Genomic DNA, 23,086 nt, shown 5'->3' with positions numbered 1-23,086 from the left:
GGACGGCCCGTAGTCGTCAAAAGAGCTATACCGACAAAAGACGCAACGACCTCGAATTCCAAGTCGGTGATTACGTAATGTTAAAAGTCGCACCTTAGAAAGGTGTAATCCATTTCGGGAAATGCGGGAAGCTAAATCCGCGGTAAATTGGTCCTTTCGAAATTTTGGAGCGTGTTGGAACCGTTGCTTATCGTTTAGATCTTCCGCCTCAATTAAGCTCCGTTCATCCTACTTTCCATGTATCGAATTTGAAAAAGTGTTTTGCCGAACCCGAACTCGTCATCCCTCTCGAGGAACTTACTATTGATGACAAACTTCATTTTGTAGAGGAACCGGTTGAAATTGTGGACCACTCCGTCAAAACGCTAAAACAAAGCCGAATTCTAATTGTTAAAGTCTGTTGGAACGCCAAAAGTAACATCACCATCAGCCCGTAGTATGATATTGTCCGCTTTGGACACAAGCCGATCACCGACGGGCTACCCGCACACGAGTACAACCCTGGATCGCACTTCTACCTCACGGATTTGCTTCTCGGGTAAACACCCTCAAAACGCGTCATACCAGAAGAGGTATCCACACCCTTATAAGGAGTGCTTTGTTTTCCTCTCCCACCGATGTGGGATGACTCTGTTACAACTCTCCCCCCCTTCGGGACACTGCGTCCCCGCAGTGCACATCGATGCGGGCCCCAGCTCTGATACCATAAGTAACATCACCATCAGCCCGTAGTATGATATTGTCCGCTTTGGACACAAGCCGATCACCGACGGGCTACCCGCACACGAGTACAACCCCGGATCGCACTTCTACCTCACGGATTTGCTTCTCGGGTAAACACCCTCAAAACGCGTCATACCAGAAGAGGTATCCACACCCTTATAAGGAGTGCTTTGTTTTCCTCTCCCACCGATGTGGGACGAGTCTGTTACACCAAAAGAGGACCCGAGTTTACTTGGGAAAGGCAAGATCAAATGCAAAAGAAGTACCCTCATTTATTCGCGAATTTGGAAATGCAAGATCCCGAGGAAGAAACAACGACTACTACGCCTACTTAAATTTCGGGACGAAATTTCTTTTAAGGGGTAGGTAATGTAACATCCCGCCTTTTTCCATTTACCTTCCGTTATATTACTTTAAAGTCCGTTATATAATTATAACATCTTCCGTTAATACGCGTTTTAAAATAGTTCGTTTAGTTAATTCACGCACTCGCTTCAAACTTGAAGGACTAAACTTCCCAATGGACCAAAGTTGTGACTAGGTCAAAGTGGTCAAACCTCATCTCTTCCACTCATTCACCTCCTAACTCTTGATACTTTCATCTTTTACTCTCAAACACCCAATTCAAAGATTCATCATCTATTTCCGATCTAGCAAGAGTTTTGCAAAACAAATTACATATTTAGAATCCTTGCATCTTCCTTTTCAATTCTATACCGATTTCATCTAGTTTGGGTAACTTTCTAAAATCACTAGATTCTTTGTTCTTGATGTTTTTAACTTATAAAAGTGTTAATTAGTGTCTATGGCTTAAGTCTAACTTGAATATATGATTTATATGCTTGTTCTTGTCATTTGGATGTAACTAGCTTAAACTTGAAATGGGTGTGTTTGATCTTGAGTTTTGGTTGATCATATATTGTTAGATGTTAAAAGTGCATGTATTAAATGTGTTACTAGCATCACTAGCTTCAATTTGGTATGTAAGTTGACTTGGAAAAGCCTCATTAACATGATTAAGGATTTTATGATTGTTAGTTAGAGTTTGGTGGCCTTAAATGTGATCTTTGATGCATTAAAAACCTTGCAATGTTGTTTGTATGTGTTTAGTAGTATTGTATGCGTAATTACCTATGAAACGGCGTATTATATTTGTGTATTATGTTCCCGAATCATCGTATGCATTTTGTGAACTTGAAACCTTGATAATGAACCTTTAATGATCACTTGACGAGAATTCGGTTATTGTAAATGACATTTTTGTGTGATGAAAAGTGTTTAGTTGTATTCCTCGTTAAATTACCTTTCCAACGATGTATGGTATGCGTTTTAGGTGTTTACGGTTCATTAGTTATGATAAATTGAAGTTTGGTCCGAGACTTGTAAAACTTTTAAGCAGTTTCACTGAATCAGACATGGATGCGGCGCATCACCTCTGGATGCGGCACATCTGCAGACTAATGCGGCGCATCACTTGCAGATGCGGCGCATCTGAAGGCTGCTGTCCAATTTTTTTTTCGTTTAATTCCCGCTATGCTATACATGTCCGATTAACTTGAAACTTGGCCAACATACTTATATATGCCTATCTTTCATAGAAAAATTATTGGATACCCGACCCCGTTGACTTTGACCAAGTTTGACTAAGTTTGACTTTTAATCAAACTTAACCAAATACTTATGCGATCGTTTCTAACATGCTTTTATACTTATACCTTACATGAAACTTGACAATTTGACTCACATGCTATATAATCGAGTCGTAATGAGCCATAGGACTAAGTGAACATCTTTGACCAACCGTGTTTACCGTTATTGATACAACCTACTTACTTAGGTCAAGATTAGCACTCGTTCTTGCACACGTTACTTTGTGAAGTACTTTATTTACTCGTGCACTCAAGGTGAGATCATAGTCTCACTTTTACTCCTTTAAACTTATACTTGGGATGAGAAAACATAAACGATTTATACTTTTATACTTTAAACACAAATACGAAAGCAAAGATACATACGAGTTTGAACAAAAATCCTCAAGTAAAATTATCATTAGTTACACTTGTAGGGTGCAAGCGAGAACTTATGTTGTGTAGCCATACGGGTTTAACGAACCCTCATTCGGACGGTTCGCTACCGTTAGCGAATGAAATATAATTTTATCGGAATAGTGTATGTTTTAACACTATTATGCAGAGGTAAGATTCAGCTAAGCTTTGGTAATTGGCTGCTCGTGATACAAACAACATCTTTGGGATGTATACGCTTTGATAATATTATTATACTAAATCTTGTGGTTTAAAAACATACTTTGCAAATACACCTATGATTTCACCAACGTTTTCGTTAACAGATTTTTCTATATTTTTCTCAGGTCCTTGAATACTAGGTGATACATGCTTCCGCACTATACTTTTTGATACTTGCTTGGATGTCGAGTATACATGCATACGTGGAGCGTCTTTTGACTTATTCCTAATTTGTGTCGCATATGTTTCAATTGTACTTTAAACGTTGTAATTTAACTAGTCGATGAACTACTTTGTAAATTTTGAAACATCCTTACTTTTGAAATGAATGCGACATATTTTGGTCAAACGTTGTTTTAAAGACTTATGACCACATATTGGGACCTAAGTAGACGGCGCCGTCAATGACGATTTTGTCGGGTCACTACATAACCAGTCACAGATTTTCTATTTAACTTGCATTTTCCCCAATCTGAGTCACTATAAGCATATAAAGATGTTTCATTACCTTTGACAAGCTGAATACCCTTTCCAGGACTACCTTTTAAATACCTTAAAGTTCTAAAAGCAAGATTCATGTGAGACTGCAAAGGTGCATGCATATATTGACTCAAAATATGAACAGCAAATGAAATACCAGGTCTTGTTTAAGTAAGATCAACAAGTTTCTGATACTCTGTTATGTTTTTCAAAAAATTAGCTTTTTCACTTGATTCACAATTAACACAAATATTTGGTTCAATTGGTGTTCCAAAAGGTCTGCATCCTAATAAACCATAATCATTTAAAAGTTCCAGACATTATTTTCTTTGTGACAAACAAACTCCATTATTACAATTCAAAACTTCAATTCCAAGAAAAAACTTAAGCAAACCCAAATCTTTTATCATAAACTTTGTTTTCAAAAAAGATTTAAATTTTTCAATCTCTGCAAGATTATTGCCTGTAACAACTATATCATCAACATAAACAAGTAAACTAATAAAAAGACCATCAACACTTTTAGTATACAAAGAATAATCTGATTTACTTTGCACAAAACCATGTTCAAACAAATCAGCATTAAGTTTGGCATTCCATTGCCTTAGAGCTTATTTTAATCCATATAATGACTTTGTTAATTTACAGACTTTATTATCATTTTCAGAATCAGTATAATAACCTTTTGGTAAAGTCATATAAATCTCTTCATTAAGATCACCATATAGAAAAGCATTATTTATATCAAGTTGATACAATGGCCAGTCATTCTGAATAGCAACTGTTATGAAACATCTAACAGTTACATGTTTAACAACTGGACTAAAATTTTGTTCATAATCAATGCCTTCTTTTTGACTAAAACCTTTAGCCACAAGTCTAGCTTTGTACCTTTCTATTTCACCATCTGACTTATATTTAATTCTGTAAACCCATTTGCACCCAACAGGTTTTCTGTCAGGAGGTAATTCTATTATTATCTATGTATTATTTCTGTTAAGAGCTTCTATTTCAAGGTTCATGGCTTCAACCCAATATGGATTATTGCATGCTTGTTCATAAGATTTAGGTTCAAATGTTTTATTGAGATTAGAAACAAAGCAAAAATTTTCAGGACTTAGGTTTGCATAATTCACAACTTTTTCAATACCATATTTTACTTTACCCTCAACAACAAAGTCATCAAACTTTTTTGGAAAAACAGTGCTTCTAGAAGATCTTCTTAATTCATTAGTGTTTTCATTTGATTCAGTATTAGAAGCATCAATGTTGCCCTCAGGAGATGAAGATGAATCTTCATTGTGTGTTGCTGTAGGACTATGCTCATTTAAATGAGCACTATCACTACTACCCTTACAAGTATCAGTAACTCTCCCTTCATCATTGGGACTTGAAGTGTAATTGGTGTCAAATTTAAAAATATCATCAAAGAAATTTTGATTCAAAAAATTATTAGAAAAATCAATTTTGAAATCATTTGCAGCAGACTTATGTTTTAAAGGAAACACTGTTTCATAGAATTTAACATCTCTTGAATAAAAAATACTTTTATCTTCAAGACTCAACAACTTATAACCTTTTTTAACATTAGAAAAACCAATCAAAACACATTTAATAGATCTACTACTAAATTTATCTTTTGGATTTAAATCAACAGAAAAACATAAACATCTAAACCACTTTAAATGGGAGAGATTAGGATCAGACTTAAACACCATTTCATAAGGAGACTTTCCATTTAGCACAACAGTAGGAGTTCTATTAATTAAATAACAAGAAGTTAGAATACATTCAGACCACATGTTAAGAGGCAATCCCCCTGAAACATAAGAGCCCTTGCTACATTTAGCAAGTGCCTATGTTTCCTCTCAACAATGCCATTCTGTTGAGGTGTGTAAGCACATGTAGTTTGATGTACTATTCCTTTGCTGTTAGTAAAAGTTAAAAACTTTTGATTGACAAATTCAGTACATTATCACTCCTGAATACTTTAATCTTTTGTTGAAATTGTGTTTCAATAAGTTGAACAAAGTTTACAATGTTATCATAAACATCTTCTTTTGATTTGATTAAAAATACTCAAACAGCTCTAGAATACTCATCTACTACAGTTAAAAAATACTTAAAACCTTCTCTTGTTTGAACTCTAAAAGGACCCCACAAGTCTAGATGAACAAGTTCACCTAAACTTGAGGTTTTATGATCACTTATAGGAAAAAGGGTTTCTGCTTTATTTAGATTTGTGACATACCTCACAAGGTTCAGTATTAATTTTATCTTTAAGATTAAGTTTGGTTTTAAGAACAGACAAGACTTGATCAGATGGATGACCAAGCCTATTGTGCCACAAATTAATTGAAGCTGAATATGTATTAAAAGAATTATTAACCATTGTCTTACTTTCACTATTCAGATTATTGAATATATATAATCCACCTTCTTGATTACCAGTCCCTTTTATTTTCCTGTCCCTCAAATCCTGAACATAGCAAGTTAATTCATTAAAACTGACAATGAGTCCATTATCCTTTGAAAGTTTTGATACAGACATAAGACTAACACAATATTCAGGAACTATAAGAACATCTTTAAGGGTAATGAACTTGTTTAATACAAGATCACCAATCCCTTTAATCAGGGCTTGAGTCCTATTTGGATGTCCTACAGTTAACTTCAAACCAGAGACATCAACAATATTACTCAAATCATTGCTAGAAAGAGTCATATGTTGATTGGCTCCAGAATCAATGATCCATCCTTTATGAATCAACTTTGGTTGAGACAGATTTGAGTTAAATAATTTATTAAAATTAGTATTAAATTTTATGCTTGCATTGAAGAAAGTATCTTCCATATTTGACATTGCATTTGCAGGAGCAGCAGCAGGTACATCATTGATAAGACTAAGAAATTTAAGCATCTGCTCATTTGAAAAAGAAAGAGGAGTGGAAGAGCTAGTGCTTGCTTCATTAGAAGTGGCATTATTATTTGATGTGTTCTTAAAGTTATTGAAATTGTTGTAGTTCCTGTTGTTATTATTTGTATTTCTTTTAAAGTTTGGTGGATACCCAACAATCTCAAAACATCTTTCAATAGTATGACCAATTTTATTGCATTTTTTGCATTTTAGATTAGGATTAGGACATCTGTTATTATTAAAGTTGGACATATTATTGTTGTTATTACTATTATATGATTTGTTTGGACCTTGGACTGCAAAAGTAGAATTCTGACTTTTAGAACTTGTATCCTTTAAAGAATTAATTCTGTGAGATTCTTCTCTTGAGATTATGGCATAAGCAACTTTAACATCTGGTAATGGATCTCTCAATAAAATATTACTTCTTATTGGCATATAAACATCATTTAATCCCATTAAAAACTGCATAAGTTTCATCATTTTATTATTATTTTCCACAGATACAGATGCTGCACAAGTGCAGGCATCTGCACCACAAGTACAAGGAGGTGAGGACACCATTGAATCATATTGTTTCCACAAACTATTAAGATTATGATAGTATTCTGATAGAGGACTATCATTTTGCTTTAAAGAGTTTATTTTATGATGTAGATTGAAAATAACAGATCCATCCTTTTTATCATAAGTTTCTTTTAAATCATTCCAAACATTCAAAGCAAGACTATTAAAGATTTGACCTGAATAAATTTCTTCAGTCAATGTTCCCAAGATCCAAGATAATACAACTGTGTTACACCTTTCCCATTGAGCAGCTAACACTTCATCAGTTGTACTTTTGACACAAGTTCCATTAATAAAACCAATTTTGTTTTTAGTACCCAATGCTAGAAGCATTGATCTACTCCAAATATTATAATTTTCTGTACCTTTGAGTTTAATAGAAATTATAGGTGTACCAGAAGTTATATCACTTGGATGAAGATATAAAGGGTCACCAAAATCAAGTTTATTGATTAAGGTTACGAATGAGGTAGCATCCCCACTATCCCCCATGATAACAAGAAGATCAAATAGCAAACAAGATCAGATAAGTAACACAGATAGCAAGCAATAAACAAACAGCAGCCAAGAAGACAAATAATACCAACAGAAAACAGATAATAAGAAATCACACAAAATAGCAGATATGAATTAAAATTTACAACTTAAACTGTGCTTGATCAGGTTTTCACCAATTTCAAAGAATTGGGATCAAGAGTTGGGCACAATGTTGTAAATCTTTAATAAGAACAGATATAATATGCAAATAATAAAAAGAAGAGTTAAAATGTAACCAATCAATCACGAATGATTGATGATGCAGCAGAAGACGAATGAGAAAACCAGAATGACGAACACCAACCCTAACCCTAGAAAATTAGGGTTTTCAATCAGCACCGATAGATCTAGCAATTTATCACCCACACATTCACAATCGAAACCAAACAGAACATAGAAATCACCAATAAGACAAAGAGATGATGAAACCCTAAAAAACTTCTTCGAACACCAGAGAAAAGAGAGATCAAGACAATCACCACAATCGAACCTTACAGATCTGATACCATGATAAAACTAACAAAGAACTTCAATCACAAGATCTATAAACTAATTAATCAACCAGATCTTCAATCAAAATATTAGAAATTCAGACTGAACAAAAACAAAATCTCTCTAAACTCTTATAGCCACAATTAACAAGGCTAATGAACAAAACAGAATCACAAAATAACAATTGCCAATTCATCAGATCAATGAATCGACTAAGAAACCTTAATATGAGAGAAAAGTGAATGAATGTGTGTAACTTGATCGATCCTCAAATGAGCAGATAACATAGCTTTTATACTCCCATCACTTTGACAACCTAGGCTTTGACCTGGGCTTCTTAAAAGGACTCTTGTATAATAGCAACTTGGGCTTCCTGGGCTTGTAAGAAAACAACCCAGATATTCTTGAATAAATTAAAAGCATTATCTTCAATTTTGTAGAACTTGCACACTTAATAAATTAAATCTCTTATACTTGACTGGTACTCTTATAATTGATTGGAACTTTATCTGCAACTGCAACAAATCCTTTGATCATCACAGCAACAAACAATTCCCGCAAACATTCTAGAACACACCACAAATAAGAAAAAATATAAATATGTTCCAGCAAGCCTGAATGATAATACCATTTAACACGTTAATATCTTAAAACGTGTTATTAAGTATTTAATTACTTAACTTGATCCTCGAATGCTTTTATGACTGTTAGTGTCACTTGTCGTTTAGAACGAGATACGTACTTGCTACACATTAAACTTTTGTCATAATTGGAGTGTTATGACTACTTAATCATAATTGTTATTTATTAATGACAATTACTTGGCTTGTTGCTTCCTTAATTACGCTTAGTGTTTTATTAATGCACACTAGTTAGTCTTAATGGACTTAACACCTTATTGGACTTAGCTTATTAAAGTCCCACCCTACTCAAGTTAATGGACTAGTTAGTGGACTAATTAATGGATTAGTTAGCCCATTTAATCAAAGACTAACCCATGTAAGTATTAAGACAAAATTTCTCATGCATGCTTATGTACTATACTTACATCTTTTAACTTCATACACCATGCCACCCAACATACTAGTATCACCTTTGTACCACCACCCATGCAAGGCCAAAATGGTCCCCCCACCCCATCCAAACCGTCAACCACCACCTCCCATCACCACTCTTATATATTTTTTTCTTTTCTTTCTTTGTTAAATACACACACTCCATTTCATTTGTCTCAAAACACACACACATTTCTCTAAGTTTTCTCTCAAGTTTTCTCACACTAAAACTTTGAAGAACTTGTAAGTTCTTGGCTTCTTTTTCTTTCTTTTCTCTCCTTAATTCGTAAATCATCATCATCATCATCAAAAATTCAAGTTTTGTAACTTGAATCTTCATAAATCTTGTAGATTCAAACTTTGATTGAAAATCTTCAAGAACATGAAGGATTCAAGCTTTTTAGCTTTGAATCTTCATTACTTTGTTAGATCTAAGTTTTATAGCTTAAGATCTCATTATTTATGTTAAAAGATCAAAACATATGTTTATGATCTTCATGTAACTTGTAGATCTAACTTTTTGTTTTAAAGATCTTCAAGAACATTAGAAATCCAAGCTTTCTAGCTTGAGATTTCTACAAAAGAAGTTGTTAAAAGATCAAGTTTATCAACTTATGATCTTCTTTAATTTGTTGCACTTTAAATTTGTAACTTGTGTTTTCATTAAACAAAGATACAAGCTTACTAGCTTGAAGTCTCATAAGTGTTGTTAAGAAATCCAAGCTTCCTAGCTCAGGGTTTCATTATTATGTTTGATCTAAGTTATGTAACTTAAGTTCATCTAACTTGTTTAAACAAAAGCTCATAAGCTTACATTCAATTTACTTTGTAAGAATCTAAGTTTTATAACTTAAGGTTTTGTAAAAGTTGAAAGTCTAAGTTCTATAACTTACGGTTTCACCTAAAACATAAGATCTAGACTTTCTAGTCTAAGGTCTTCAATATTTAGCTAAGATCTAAGTTCTATAACTTAATGTCTTGCTTGTTTAGTTTGAATCAAAGTTTATAGCTTAATAGAACTTGTACTTGTGTCGAAACTAAGAACTTGATGTAACTTTGGTTCATCATCTTGCTCAAACTCTTAAATGAGTTGTATTTCTTTTTTTAGTCTTGACATTGTGTGTTGATGGTTAAAACTTGGTCAAAGTGATGCTAAAACATCAAGAGTTGTAAACTTGAGGCTTATAAGCATCAAGGATGAGAATCGTGATGAGCATCAAACACCAAGAAACCCACTGGAGCACTTGTTTCTGTTTTTCAGGGTCTGAACAGACTCCTGGGGCTTCTGGAAAGTTGATTTCCAGATATTTCAGTTCGAGTAGATGACTTTTCGTTTAAGACTCGCCTAAATCCGATATACGGTTTAGGATTTATAGTTCTCCGAAGTTCACTACGCCTTCGTAACGACGTGCTGAAAATTTCTGACCTACTCGCGCTTGAACCGTCGCCACGGTCAAACGACATCGAGTTAGGATCTGATCTTTGGACAGAGGTAATAGGACTCACAAACGGAGCCTTGTGGCCGTGCATCATTTCAGTTCGTATAGAGGTCACAGCGGCTGTCCGAATTCAGCCTTTCGTTTTGACCTCCATTCTTGTTGAAAACTTACTTTATCTTTTACGTATGATGATAATGATGATACTTAAGACTTAACCTACATACTTTTAAACTTTATGGGACGATTTACTGACTTAATAACCTTTGACTTAGGTTGAGGACCTTTTGGACCAACTTACTACTCGCCTACACTTTCGTATCGATTTTACCGCACATTCACTATGAGTTATAGCTCCCTTTTTACTTTAACTATTTTTGAAACTGAGAATACATGCGCTTTTTATGTTTTACATACTAGACACGAGTACTTTAACTTTATATATATGTGGGAGATATAACGGCACAAATTTTGCCCTTAGCTCGGTAACGTTTAGTCATTGGTTTATGAACCGGTGAACGCGAATCTTAGATATGAATCCATAGTGTCACGACCCTACTTTTTCCGTTATCTTTTACCGTTTATTATTTAACGACCGTTAATTGTTATTCGTACCACGTCATTTCCATGACCTATATTATTATTTTAGTAATAATATATTAATTATTATGTGTTATGTGAATATTTGTATTCATATTTCAAATTTGTACGTTTATACGAATCGTGGATTTTTATCCGGCGAATCTTTTCAGTTTTCAAACCAACGGTCAGACTTTTGAGATTTTTAAATCCAAATTATTTTAAATATGATATTTTAATGTCATATGATTATATATAGTGTTTATATATTTTATTCGTCGCGTATTTGTTATCTCTCCGAATTATTATTCGAGTAGTAGCGTTTTTGCATTTTAGGCTTCGTTCGGGCATTCGGGCCACAAGGATTTAGACAATTAACAAAATTGGGCCATGGGGCCCACCCCAATACCAAACCATCGGCCGAATTAATCAAAGGGGAGGGGGTATAGCCTCCTTGTTTTCATTTTTGGGATTTCACTTTTCATTTTACATTTTATCACAAAACCTAGCCTTATTATTTTTCTCTCATCTCTCCCTCTCCCTCTCTTGTAGCCGTCACCCAACACCACCATAATCATCATCATCTTCATCAAAAATAATACTTGGATCATCAAATTGTTTACATAATCGGATTCTACACAACGATCTCTACGCGTTCATACTCTTTGATTGTTGATTAGGGTATAAACCCTAACCCTAAATTTTTGATTTTTCTTTAGTTTTTCTGTTTTTATATGTTATTATGATAGTATAATGCTTGTATGATGTTGGATTGTTGATTGTATGCATATAATCACTCGTTAATTCATGATTTCGGTTTGATTGATTTTGGACAGCGGTGTATTTGATCTTTTCTGTAAATTAAACTGATATTTTTGTAAAATTAAAGTTTCTAGATGTGTTCCTCTCATCAAGACATTTATTTTAGACTCCGGATTCATGTTATTTTGATTCCCGGAACTTAAGATATGATTAAAATGGTGTTTTCATGAAATCAAATTATAAAAACGAATGTGTTCAGTTTTGGTCCGACTTTGTGACCATTTTTGGAGTCTCTAGGGTGTACTAGTGTGTTAGGATTGGTGATTGGATGAACATTCATGTTCGGGTCATCGAAATCTGAGCCACGGATTACCCGTTATGGCTAAAACATGTTTTTAAACGGATTAAAGCTCCAAGTTGAATGGTGGCTGTTGGTTACAACTTGGTGGCTGTTCTTGGGGTGTTCATGAGTGTACTAATGTGTCGGGTGATTTGGTTAGGTGAAGATATATATATAAGACTCGCCGAAAACCGATACCCGGGACTCAAGTTACGACTCGATAAACTTTTAATTAAAACTTATGGTTATAAAATGGAACTTATGTTATAAATGATGATTTTCAATGTTAATCAATTACTTATGATATAAAAAGTAATTATTTTAATTTAAGACTTATGATATACATAATTATTATATCATTTATTAATTACATTATGATTAATTAAACATTTAATTAAACTTATGATTAATAATGCTTTTATTATTAATGAAAAATACTTATGATAAGTACTAAACTTATATTATGAGATTATTTTAATAAGACTTATAATAAAGATTAATTAATTATTTAATTATTATAAGGCTTAGTTATTATTTAATTATAATATTAAATACTTATGATTTAATAATTATAATTAAATAATTATGATGTGATTAATAATTCATTATTAATTAATAATACTTATGATATGATTAAAATTTATTATTGATTAATAATACTTATATTATGATTAATATTTAATTATTTAATTAAATACTTATGTTATATTAATTATATCATTTAAACTTATGTTAACTTTATTAATTCAAATTAATTTAATTAGACTTATGTTATGACATAATTATAGATATATGACTTTAAATAACATTATAACTTATATTATTATTATAACTTATACTTTAAAATTTAATGTTGACTATGTTTGACCAAGGTTGACTTTTGAGTTGACTTTCGGTTGACTTTGACTTTCAGTTGACTTTTTTTGACTTTTTAATTAAGGAAACTTTCCTAACTTATAAACTTTCCAAAAATAACAACTTTCTACATATGAAAACTTTCCTAAAATAGAAACTTTTCTAAAATAGAAACTTTCCAAAAATAGAAACTTTTCAAAAATAGAAACTTTCCTAAAGTAGAAACTTTCCAAAAATGGAAACCTGCTAAAAATAGAAACTTTCTAAAAATAGAAAGTACGTGTCCTTACGCTGTTCTGATCAAAGCGAAGCATGATGAGTGTTGTTCTATGTTTACTTGCAATAAGTATTATAGCTATCATACTAAGACTTGACCTAAGTTTGTTATTTATATCTACCTACTTTATTTATATGTCGGCGTTGTGATCATACTTGATCACTTTACTTCGTTTGCTGTTCGCTTTTTATGTGGGTACTTCATTTGCTTTAAGGTGAGTTATAGTCCCGCTTTTCATACTATTTAAAGTATTTTTGGGATGTGATTACATGCATTTTGTTTTACGTTTAGACACAAGTGCCAATTAAATTTAAATTATTCATTATGAGTTGAACGAAAATATTCCCTAGCATGGTAACTATAATCACTGGTTTCTACTGGTGAACGCGAATCCTATGGATAAATCTATCGGGCTTGACAGCCCCATTTCGAGCTAGTCGCGCTAGCAATTTATAATCGGAATGTATTAGTACTTCGTATTTATTTGAAGATACACTTGTTCTGTGTATATATATTGTGTTTAGCAATGGTAAGTAAATGGTTAAGTGGTTACCAGGTGGCTCATAGATAATGGAATTATGTTTTATGTTTTCTTACATTTTAAATCTTGTGGGGAAGTAGGCGGTTATAATGTGGTCAACCCGTGGTATGTAGGGAACTAGGCGATCATAATGTGGTCAACCCGTAGTTTTTAGGGTGCATTAGAGTCTAGTCTACAGCCCGACCCTTCTTGATATAGCATTATTATGCATTTCATTTCGTATGAGAATTAACATAAGCATTTATTTCTATTTTGTATGTGGTTTGTGGTTTTACTGTTTGCAGATGTCGGCTTCGAGCAACAATTCCGTTCCTGCTCCCGTTTCCCCGTCTGCCACTCGTCGTGCACGACAGCCTCTCCTGAGGGACCCTGTTAACTACTACATGGCTACCATCACTCATATGACTAGAGCGTATATGAACGAGACTCGCATTGATGCTCTTAGTGACTGTATGCGTGTCTTGCTGCATACGGAGGTGATGGATGAGATTAGAGCTGATATGGATACGTTCGTTAGCTTCAAGCATGGGATTGAGTTCGAGACTCGGAAGCGTAACCGAGATGTGGACGCTAAGTTCGAGGCTCTTGAGAGAGTGAATCGTGGTCTGAAGACGGAGTTGGAGGAGGTAAAAGGAAATTTGAGGAAGTATGAGACTCCTGACGAGCCTCATACCGGCCCAGCTTATCACACCCGCTCTAAGCAGATGTGATATGATGATATTATGAGTGATTACTTTATTTCATAGACTTATTGTCCTTTTATACATTCATGTTTGGGTGATGTACGGAGTTTTACCGAGGATTTTGTTATGGGATATTTCATTTATGTATGGTTGGTTATTTCTTTTATAACATCTGGTTATCACTATCACATTTTTCTGGTGTTGTGACTCTTGGCATGTTATATTATGCGTAATATAGTTCATGTATGTTAGGTGCTATGTATGTTGTATGATTTCTATCATAAAGTATGCATTCATGTGGTGGCTATGTCTATAACTATCATAACTACCATGTTGTTACTCATAGTGTTCGTTGACTATTATTTTAATGGTTAATCTTTTCGTGTTCGATCTATTCCTTTATAACACTTGTATTATTCTTAGTACTAACGGTTGTGTTATTTTGTTTTGAAGATCATGCCTCCCCGTGAGTCCAACGAAGTTCGTATGCAACGCCTAATTTCTGAAGGGATTGCAGCTGCTATGGCAGCTAATGCTAATGTCAATGCCAATAATCAGGTGGGATGCTCCCACAAGGCTTTTATGGTAAGTCGTCCGCAAGAATTTAGTGGCACCGAAGGACCTATTGGACTTACTCGTTGGTTTGAGAAGATTGAGTCTATTTTTCGGGTTAACAAAGTCCGAGATGAGGACAAGGTTAGTTTCGCCAGCTGCACTCTCAAAGACAGTTTGGGTAATGATGCTGCTTATGGTTTTTCTTGGAATGATTTTAAAGAGAGAATGATCACCCGTTATCGTCCCAGGGGTGAACTTAAGAAGCTAGAGACTGAGCTTAAGAATTTAAAGATGAAGGGCACCGATTTAGATGCATATGAGCAAAGGTTCTTTGAATTGACGTTGTTGTGTCCAAATGCTTATGCTGATGAGGACCGTAAGATTGAAGCTTATATTGATGGGTTATCTGAGCAGATTGAGCATGAGGTTGAGTCCAGTGAGCCCCAGACTATTGAAGCTACCGTGTCCATGGCACATAAGCTTAATGATAAGATTTTGAGGAGAAGTAAGAAAGCCGTGACTGATGCCAGTGAGGAAGTTGTTAAAAAGGCTGATAATGGGAAAAGCAAGTGGGATAACAACCGCAACCAGAACCAAAGTCAGCAGAAGAAACAAGATACTTCTGGTCTAACAACCGTAATCTGCGTGTTTGATAGCGATGTTATAACGCTCATGATGGTTATTGTACGGTTACTTGTAAAAGGTGTTCCAAGCAGGGACACATTGCTAAAGATTGTACGGTGGTTATGCCGGGTACTGCTACTCCTACTGCAAGTGGTGGTAATAATGCTGGTAACAATAGAGGTAATGGTAATGGGAAGCTGAGAAATGGTGGAGGTCATAAAGTTTGTTATGAATGTGGTAAGCCGGGGCATTCTAACAAGAAGACTACTGAGAACGTACGTGGAAGGGTGTTCAACATTAATGCCAGGGATGCTGAGGAAGATCCAAAACTTGTTACGGGTACATTCTCGGTCAACGATTTATCAGTTTATGTACTATTTGATTCAGGGGCTGATTTGAGTTTTGTGTCGAGTAAATTTAGTCCAAAAATCAAAAGACCGTTAACTCCTTTAGATAGAACTTGTGTTGTCGAGGTAGCTAATGGTAAAGTGCTTACTGCTAAGACTGTGAATCGTAAATGTAACATTAATCTGGCTGGTAGAGATTTTGAGGTAGATTTAATACCTATTGACCTAGGCAGTTTTGACGTTATTATTGGTATGGATTGGTTTTCTGCGAATCGTGCTGAAATCATGTGTTATGAGAAAGCTGTTCGTATTACTAATGTGGTTGGAGAGCCGCTGATGATTTTTGGGGATAAGAAATGCAGACAGTTAAACCTTATTAGCTATTTGAAAGTTCATAAACATCTTCGCAAAGGCTGTCATGCTATTCTAGCCCATGTTGTTGATTCTGATAGAGAAGAGAAGAGCATCGGTGATGTTCATATTGTTAGAGACTTTCCCGAGGTATTTCCCGAGGATTTACCTGGCCTTTCGCCGCAACGCGCGGTAGAATTTCAAATCGATCTTGTTCCCGGTGCTGCTCCTGTAGCATGTGCTCCTTACCGACTTGCGCCTTCCGAACTTCAAGAATTGTCGAGTCAACTCTGTGAGTTGTTAGGCAAGGATTTTATTCGTCACAGTTTGTCCCCTTGGGGAGCTCCTGTTCGGTTTGTTAAAAAGAAAGATGGTTCGTTTCGTTTGTGTATTGATTATCGTGAATTGAACAAGCTTACAGTTAAAAACTGTTATCCTCTTCCTAGAACTGATGATCTGTTCGATCAGCTTCAAGGTTCGTCTATTTATTCTAAGATCGATCTTCATTCCGGTTATCATCAATTGCGGGTTAAAGAATCTGATATTTAGAAAATCGCTTTTCGCACCTATTATGGTCACTACGAATTTCTTGTTATGCCGTTTGGATTGAAAAACGCACCTGCCGTGTTCATGGACCTCATGAACCGTGTGTATAGACCCTATCTAGAAAAATTCGTTATTATTTTCATCGACAACATCCTTATTTATTCCAAGAGTGATGAAGAGCATGAAGAATATTTGAAGTTGGTGCTTGATCTGTTAAGGAAAAAAGAGTTGTATGCTAAGTTCTCTAAGTGTGCTTTATGGTGAAGAGAAGTTCAATTCCTTGGACATGTTGTTAGTAAACGGGAATACAAGTTGATCCTGCCAAGATTGAGGCAATTGAGAAGTGGGAAATTCTGAAGAATCCTACTCAGATTCGTCAGTTTCTAGGGTTGGCAGGTTACTATAGAAGGTTCATTCAAGATTTCTCTCGTATAGCGAAACCTCTGACTGCTTTAACGCACAAGGGGAAGAAGTATGAGTGGAAGGATGAACAAGAGACTGCTTTTCAAACTCTGAAGAAGAAGTTGACTACTGCTCCGATATTGTCACTGCCTGAGGGTAATGACGATTTTGTCGTCTATTTTGATGCCTCGCGTCAGGGCTTTGGTTGTGTTTTGATGCAGCGAAAGAAAGTTATTGCGTACGCGTCACGTCAGTTGAAGATTCACGAACAGAATTATACAACCCATGATTTAGAGTTGGGAGCTGTTGTGTTTGCACTTAAGATTTGGAGACATTATCTTTATGGGGTCAAAAGTACAGTGTACACTGACCACAAAAGTCTTCAACATATTCTTGATCAAAAACAGCTAAATATGAGACATCATCGGTGGGTTGAGACGTTGAACGATTATGATTGTGAACTTTTATATCATCCAGGAAAGGCCAATGTTGTGGCCGATGCGTTAAGTCATAAAGAGAGGGCTGAACATCGCAGGTTTAGAGCTTTGAATATGACCATTCGAACAAACCTCGCAAGGTAGATTCTTGAGGCACAACAAGAAGCCTTGAAGGAGGAGAATTTTGTGAAAGAGAAAGTCAGAGGCATGGCTAAGAAGTTTGAGGTACGAGCAGATTGTACTAGATATTTTGCGAGACACCTTTGGGTTCCGAAATTTGGTGATTTGCGACAACTGGTGTTAGATGAAGCTCATAAGTCTAGGTACTCTATTCATCCTGGTTCAAGTAAGATGTATCATGATCTTAAGGAGCTGTATTGGTAGCCTAATTTGAAAGCTGATGTGGCTACGTATGTGGCTAAGTGTTTGACCTGTGCTAAAGTTAAAGCTGAACATCAGAAACCATCTGGACTTCTGGTACAACCTGAGATTCCCGAGTGGAAGTGGGAAGGTATTACGATGAATTTTATTACGAAGTTACCGAGAGTTGTGGGTGGTTATGATACCATTTGGGTGATTGTTGATCGACTCACAAAGTCAGCTCATTTCTTGCCAATTAAGGAAACAGATTCGATGGAGAAGCTTACTCGTTTGTATTTGAAGGAGATTGTTTCTAGACATGGTATTCCTGTATCTATTATTTCAGACCGAGACAGTCGATTCATATCGAGGTTTTGGCAATCCTTACAGGAAGCTTTGGGAACTAAGTTGGATATGAGCACCGCTTATCATCCACAGACGGATGGTCAGAGTGAAAGGACCATTCAAACGTTAGAAGACATGTTGCGAGCGTGTGTTATTGATTTTGGTAATGGGTGGGGTAGATATTTGCCGTTAGCTGAATTTTCTTATAATAAAAGCTATCATGCAAGTATTAAAGCCGCACCATTTGAAGCTCTGTATGGTAGAAAGTGTAGGTCTCCCATCTATTGGAATGAGGTTGGGAATGCTCAACTCACAAGCCCAGAGATTATTCATGAGACTACCGAGAAGATCGTACAGATTAAAGAAAGATTGAGAACAGCCAGAAGTCGGCAAAAGAGTTATGCTGATAAGAGAAGGAAGGATATAGAATTTCAAGTTGGTGACTGTGTTATGTTGAAGGTGTCACCTTGGAAAGGTGTGGTACGATTTGGTAAAAGGGGAAAGTTGAATCCTCGTTTTGTTGGACCATTTGAGATTATCGAGAGAGTTGGACCCATAGCTTACCGTTTGAAATTGCCACAAGAACTCAGTGCTGTTCATGATGTTTTTAATGTATCTAATTTAAAAAAGTGTTTGGCCGAGGCCGATGGGATCATTCCTCTAGATGAACTTCATGTTGAAAAACAACTCCATTTTATTAAGGAACCTGTTGAGATTATGGATCGAGAGGTTAAGACTCTCAAGCAGAGTAGAATTCCTATCGTCCGAGTTAGATGGAATGCCAGACGCGGTCCTGAGTTCACTTGGGAGTGTGAAGATCAGATTTAGTAGAAGTACCCGCATTTGCTCCCATATGTCGAGTCAACCCCTGCACCTACTTAAATTTCGGGACGAAATTTCCGTAACGGGAAGGTACTGTCACGACCCTACTTTTTCCGTTATCTTTTACAATTTATTATTTAACGTTCGTTAATTGTTATTCATGCCACGTCATTTCTATGACCTATATGATTATTTTAGTAATAATATATTAATTATTATGTGTTATGTGAGTTGTATTCATATTTCAAATTTGAACGTTTATACGAATCGTGGATTTCTATCCGGCGAATTTTTTCGGTTTTCAAACCAACGGTCAAACTTTTGGGATTTTTAAATCTAAATTATTTTAAATATGATATTTTAATGTCATATGATTATATATAGTATTTATATATTTTATTCGTCGCGTATTTGTTATCTCTCCGAATTATTAATCGCGTAGTAGCGTTTTCGCGTTTCGAGCTTCGTTCGGGCATTCGGGCCACAAGGATTTAGACATTTAACAAGATTGGGCCATGGGGCCCACCCCCATACCCCACCATCGGCCGAATTAATCCAAGGGGAGGGGGTATAGCCTCCCTGTTTTCATTTTTGGGATTTCACTTTTCATTTTACATTTTATCACAAAACCTAGCCTTATTATTTTTCTCTCATCTCTCCCTCTCCCTCTCTTGTAGCCGTCACCCAACACCACCATAATCATCATCATCTACATCAAAAATAATACTTGGATCATCAAATTGTTTATATAATCGGATTCTACACAACGATCTCTACGCGTTCATACTCTTTGATTCTTGATTAGGGTATACACCCTAACCCTAAATTTTTGATTTTTCTTTAATTTTTCTGTTTTTATATGTTATTATGATAGTATAATGCTTGTATGATGTTGGATTGTTGATTGTATGCATAGAATCACTCGTTAATTCATGATTTCGGTTTGATTGATTTTGGACAGCGGTGTATTTGATCTTTTCTGTAAATTAAAATGATGTTTTTGCAAAATTTAAGTGTCTAGATGTGTTCCTCTCATCAAGACATTGATTTTAGACTCCGGATTCATGTTATTTCGATTCCCAGAACTTAAGATATGATTAAAATGGTGTTTTCATGAAATCAAATTATAAAAATGAATGTGTTCAGATTTGGTCCGACTTTCTGACCATTTTTGGAGTCTCTAGGGTGTACTAGTGTGTTAATATTGGTGATTGGATGAACATTCATGTTCGGGTCATCGAAATCCGAACCACGGATCACCCGTTATGGCTAAAACATGTTTTTAGACGGATTAAAGCTCCAAGTTGAATGGTGGCTGTTGGTCATGACTTGGTGGCTGTTATTGGGGTGTTCTTGAGTGTACTAATGTGTTGGGTGGTTTGGTTAGGCGAATATATATATAAGACTCGCCGAAAATCGATACCCGGGACTCAAGTTATGACCCGATGAACTTTTAGTTAAAACTTATGGTTATAAAATGGAACTTATGTTATAAATAATGATTTTCAGTGTTAATAAATTACTTATGATATAAAAAGTAATTATTTTAATTTAAGACTTATGATATACATATTTATTATATCATTTATTAATTACATTATGATTAATTAAACATTTAATTAAACTTATGATTAATAATGCTTTTATTATTAATGAAAAATACTTATGATAAGTACTAAACTTATATTATGAGATTATTTTAATAGGACTTATAATAAATATTAATTAATTATTTAATTATTATAAGGCTTAGTTATTATTTAATTATAATATTAAATAAATACTTATGATTTAATAATTATAATTAAATACTTATGATATGATTAATAATTCATTATTAATTAATAATACTTATGATATGATTAAAATTTATTATTAATTAATAATACTTATATTATGATTAATATTTAATTATTTAATTAAATACTTATGTTATATTAATTATATCATTTAAACTTATGTTAACTTTATTAATTCAAATTAATTTAATTAGACTTATGTTATGACATAATTATACATATATGACTTTAAATAACATTATAAATTATATTATTATTATAACTTATACTTTAAAATTTAATGTTGACTATGTTTGACCAAGGTTGACTTTTGAGTTGACTTTCGGTTGACTTTGACTTTCTGTTGACTTTTGTTGACTTTCTAATTTAGGAAACTTTTCTAACTTATAAACTTTCCAAAATTAACAACTTTCTAAATATGGAAACTTTTCCTAAAATAGAAACTTTCCTAAAATAGAAACTTTCCAAAAATAGAAACTTTCCAAAAATAGAAACTTTTCTAAAATAGAAACTTTCCAAAAATGGAAACCTGCTAAAAATAGAAACTTTCTAAAAATAGAAAGTACATGTCCTTACGCTGTTCTGATCAAACCGAAGCATGATGAGTGTTGTTCTATGTTTACTTACAACAAGTACTATATCTATCATACTAAGACTTGACATAGGTTAGTTATTTATATCGCCCTGCTTTATTTATAGGTCGGCGTTGTGATCATACTTGATCACTTTACTTCGTTTGCTGTTCACTTTTTATGTGGTTACTTCATTTGCTTTAAGGTGAGTTACAGTCCTGCTTTTCATACTATTTAAAGTATTTTTGGGATGTGATTACATGCATTTTGTTTTACGTTTAGACACAAGTGGCAATTATATTTAAATTATTCATTATGAGTTAAACGGAAATATTCCCTAGCCTGGTAATTGTAATCACTGGTTTCTACTGGTGAACGCGAATCCTATGGATAGATCTATCTGGCTTGACAGCCCCATTTCGAGCTAGTCGCGCTAGCAATTTATAATCGAAATGTATTAGTACTTCGTATTTATTTGAAGATACACCTGTTCAGTGTATATATATTGTGTTTGGAAAGGGTAAGTAAATGGTTAAGTGGTTACCAGGTGGCTCATAGATAATGAAATGTCCCGTTAATATTGATTATAAACGTTCCATATTAATTGATTTCGTCGCGAGGTTTTGACCTCTATATGAGACTTTTTCAAAGACTGCATTCATTTTTAAAACAACCATAACCTTTATTTTATCGATAAAGGTTTAAAAAGCATTACGTAGATTATCAAATAATGATAATCTAAAATATACCGTTTACACACGACAATTACATAATGGTTTACAATAAGAACATATTACATCAAAAATAAGTTTCTTGAATGCAGTTTTTACATAATATCATACAAGCATGGACTCCAAATCTTGTCCTTATTTTAGTATGCAACAGCGGAAACTCTTAATAATTACCTGAGAATAAACATGCTTAAAACGTCAACAAAAATGTTGGTGAGTTATAGGTTTATCCTATATATTATCAAATCATAATAATAGACCACAAGATTTCATATTTCAATATACATCCCATACATTTAGATAAAATTCATTCATATGGTGAACACCTGGTAACCGACATTAATAAGATACATATAAGAATATCCCCTATCATTCCGGGAAATCTTTCGGACATGATAAAAATGAATTCGAAGTACTAAAGCATCCGGTACTTTGGATGAGGTTCGTTAGGCCCAATAGATCTATCTTTAGGATTCGCGTCAATTAGTAGATCGGTTTACTAATTCTTAGGTTACCAAGCAAAAGGGGCATATTCGGCTTCGATCATTCACCCATATAATGTAGTTTCAATTACTTGTGTCTATTTCGTAAAACATTTATAAAACTGCATGTATTTTCATCCCAAAATATTAGATTTTAAAAGTGGGACTATAACTCACTTTCACAGATTTTTACTTCGTCGGGAAGTAAGACTTGGCCACTGGT

At 34.3% G+C, this 23,086-nt stretch overlaps 1 protein-coding gene across 1 annotated transcript; it reads right to left on the bottom strand.

Moving 5' to 3' along the window:
* Positions 1-4,429: 4,429 nt before the first annotated feature.
* LOC139868731 (uncharacterized) lies at positions 4,430-7,425 on the bottom strand. Its single transcript, XM_071857066.1, has 4 exons — positions 5,898-7,425; positions 5,701-5,810; positions 5,306-5,397; positions 4,430-5,207 (listed from the first exon to the last, which is right to left on the bottom strand). The coding sequence occupies exons 1-4, from the start codon at positions 7,423-7,425 to the stop codon at positions 4,430-4,432; spliced, it is 2,508 nt and encodes an 835-aa protein (XP_071713167.1).
* Positions 7,426-23,086: the final 15,661 nt, after the last annotated feature.

This window comes from Rutidosis leptorrhynchoides, chromosome 9 (genome assembly GCF_046630445.1).
Source record: "Rutidosis leptorrhynchoides isolate AG116_Rl617_1_P2 chromosome 9, CSIRO_AGI_Rlap_v1, whole genome shotgun sequence".
In the NCBI taxonomy this organism is placed as follows: Eukaryota; Viridiplantae; Streptophyta; class Magnoliopsida; order Asterales; family Asteraceae; genus Rutidosis; species Rutidosis leptorrhynchoides.
The sequence above is the reverse complement of the archived record's forward strand: the minus strand, read 5'-3'. Positions and strand labels throughout refer to the sequence as shown.

Coding starts and splice junctions, on each gene's coding strand:
- LOC139868731 (XM_071857066.1), bottom strand. CDS start 7,425: ATGGGGGATAGTGGGGATGCTACCTCATTCGTAACCTTAATCAATAAA. Junction 5,811..5,897: donor CAGGAAAATAAAAGGGACTG/GTAATCAAGAAG, acceptor ATACATATTCAG/CTTCAATTAATTTGTGGCAC. Junction 5,208..5,305: donor ATTGTTGAGAGGAAACATAG/GCACTTGCTAAA, acceptor TTTAATTAATAG/AACTCCTACTGTTGTGCTAA.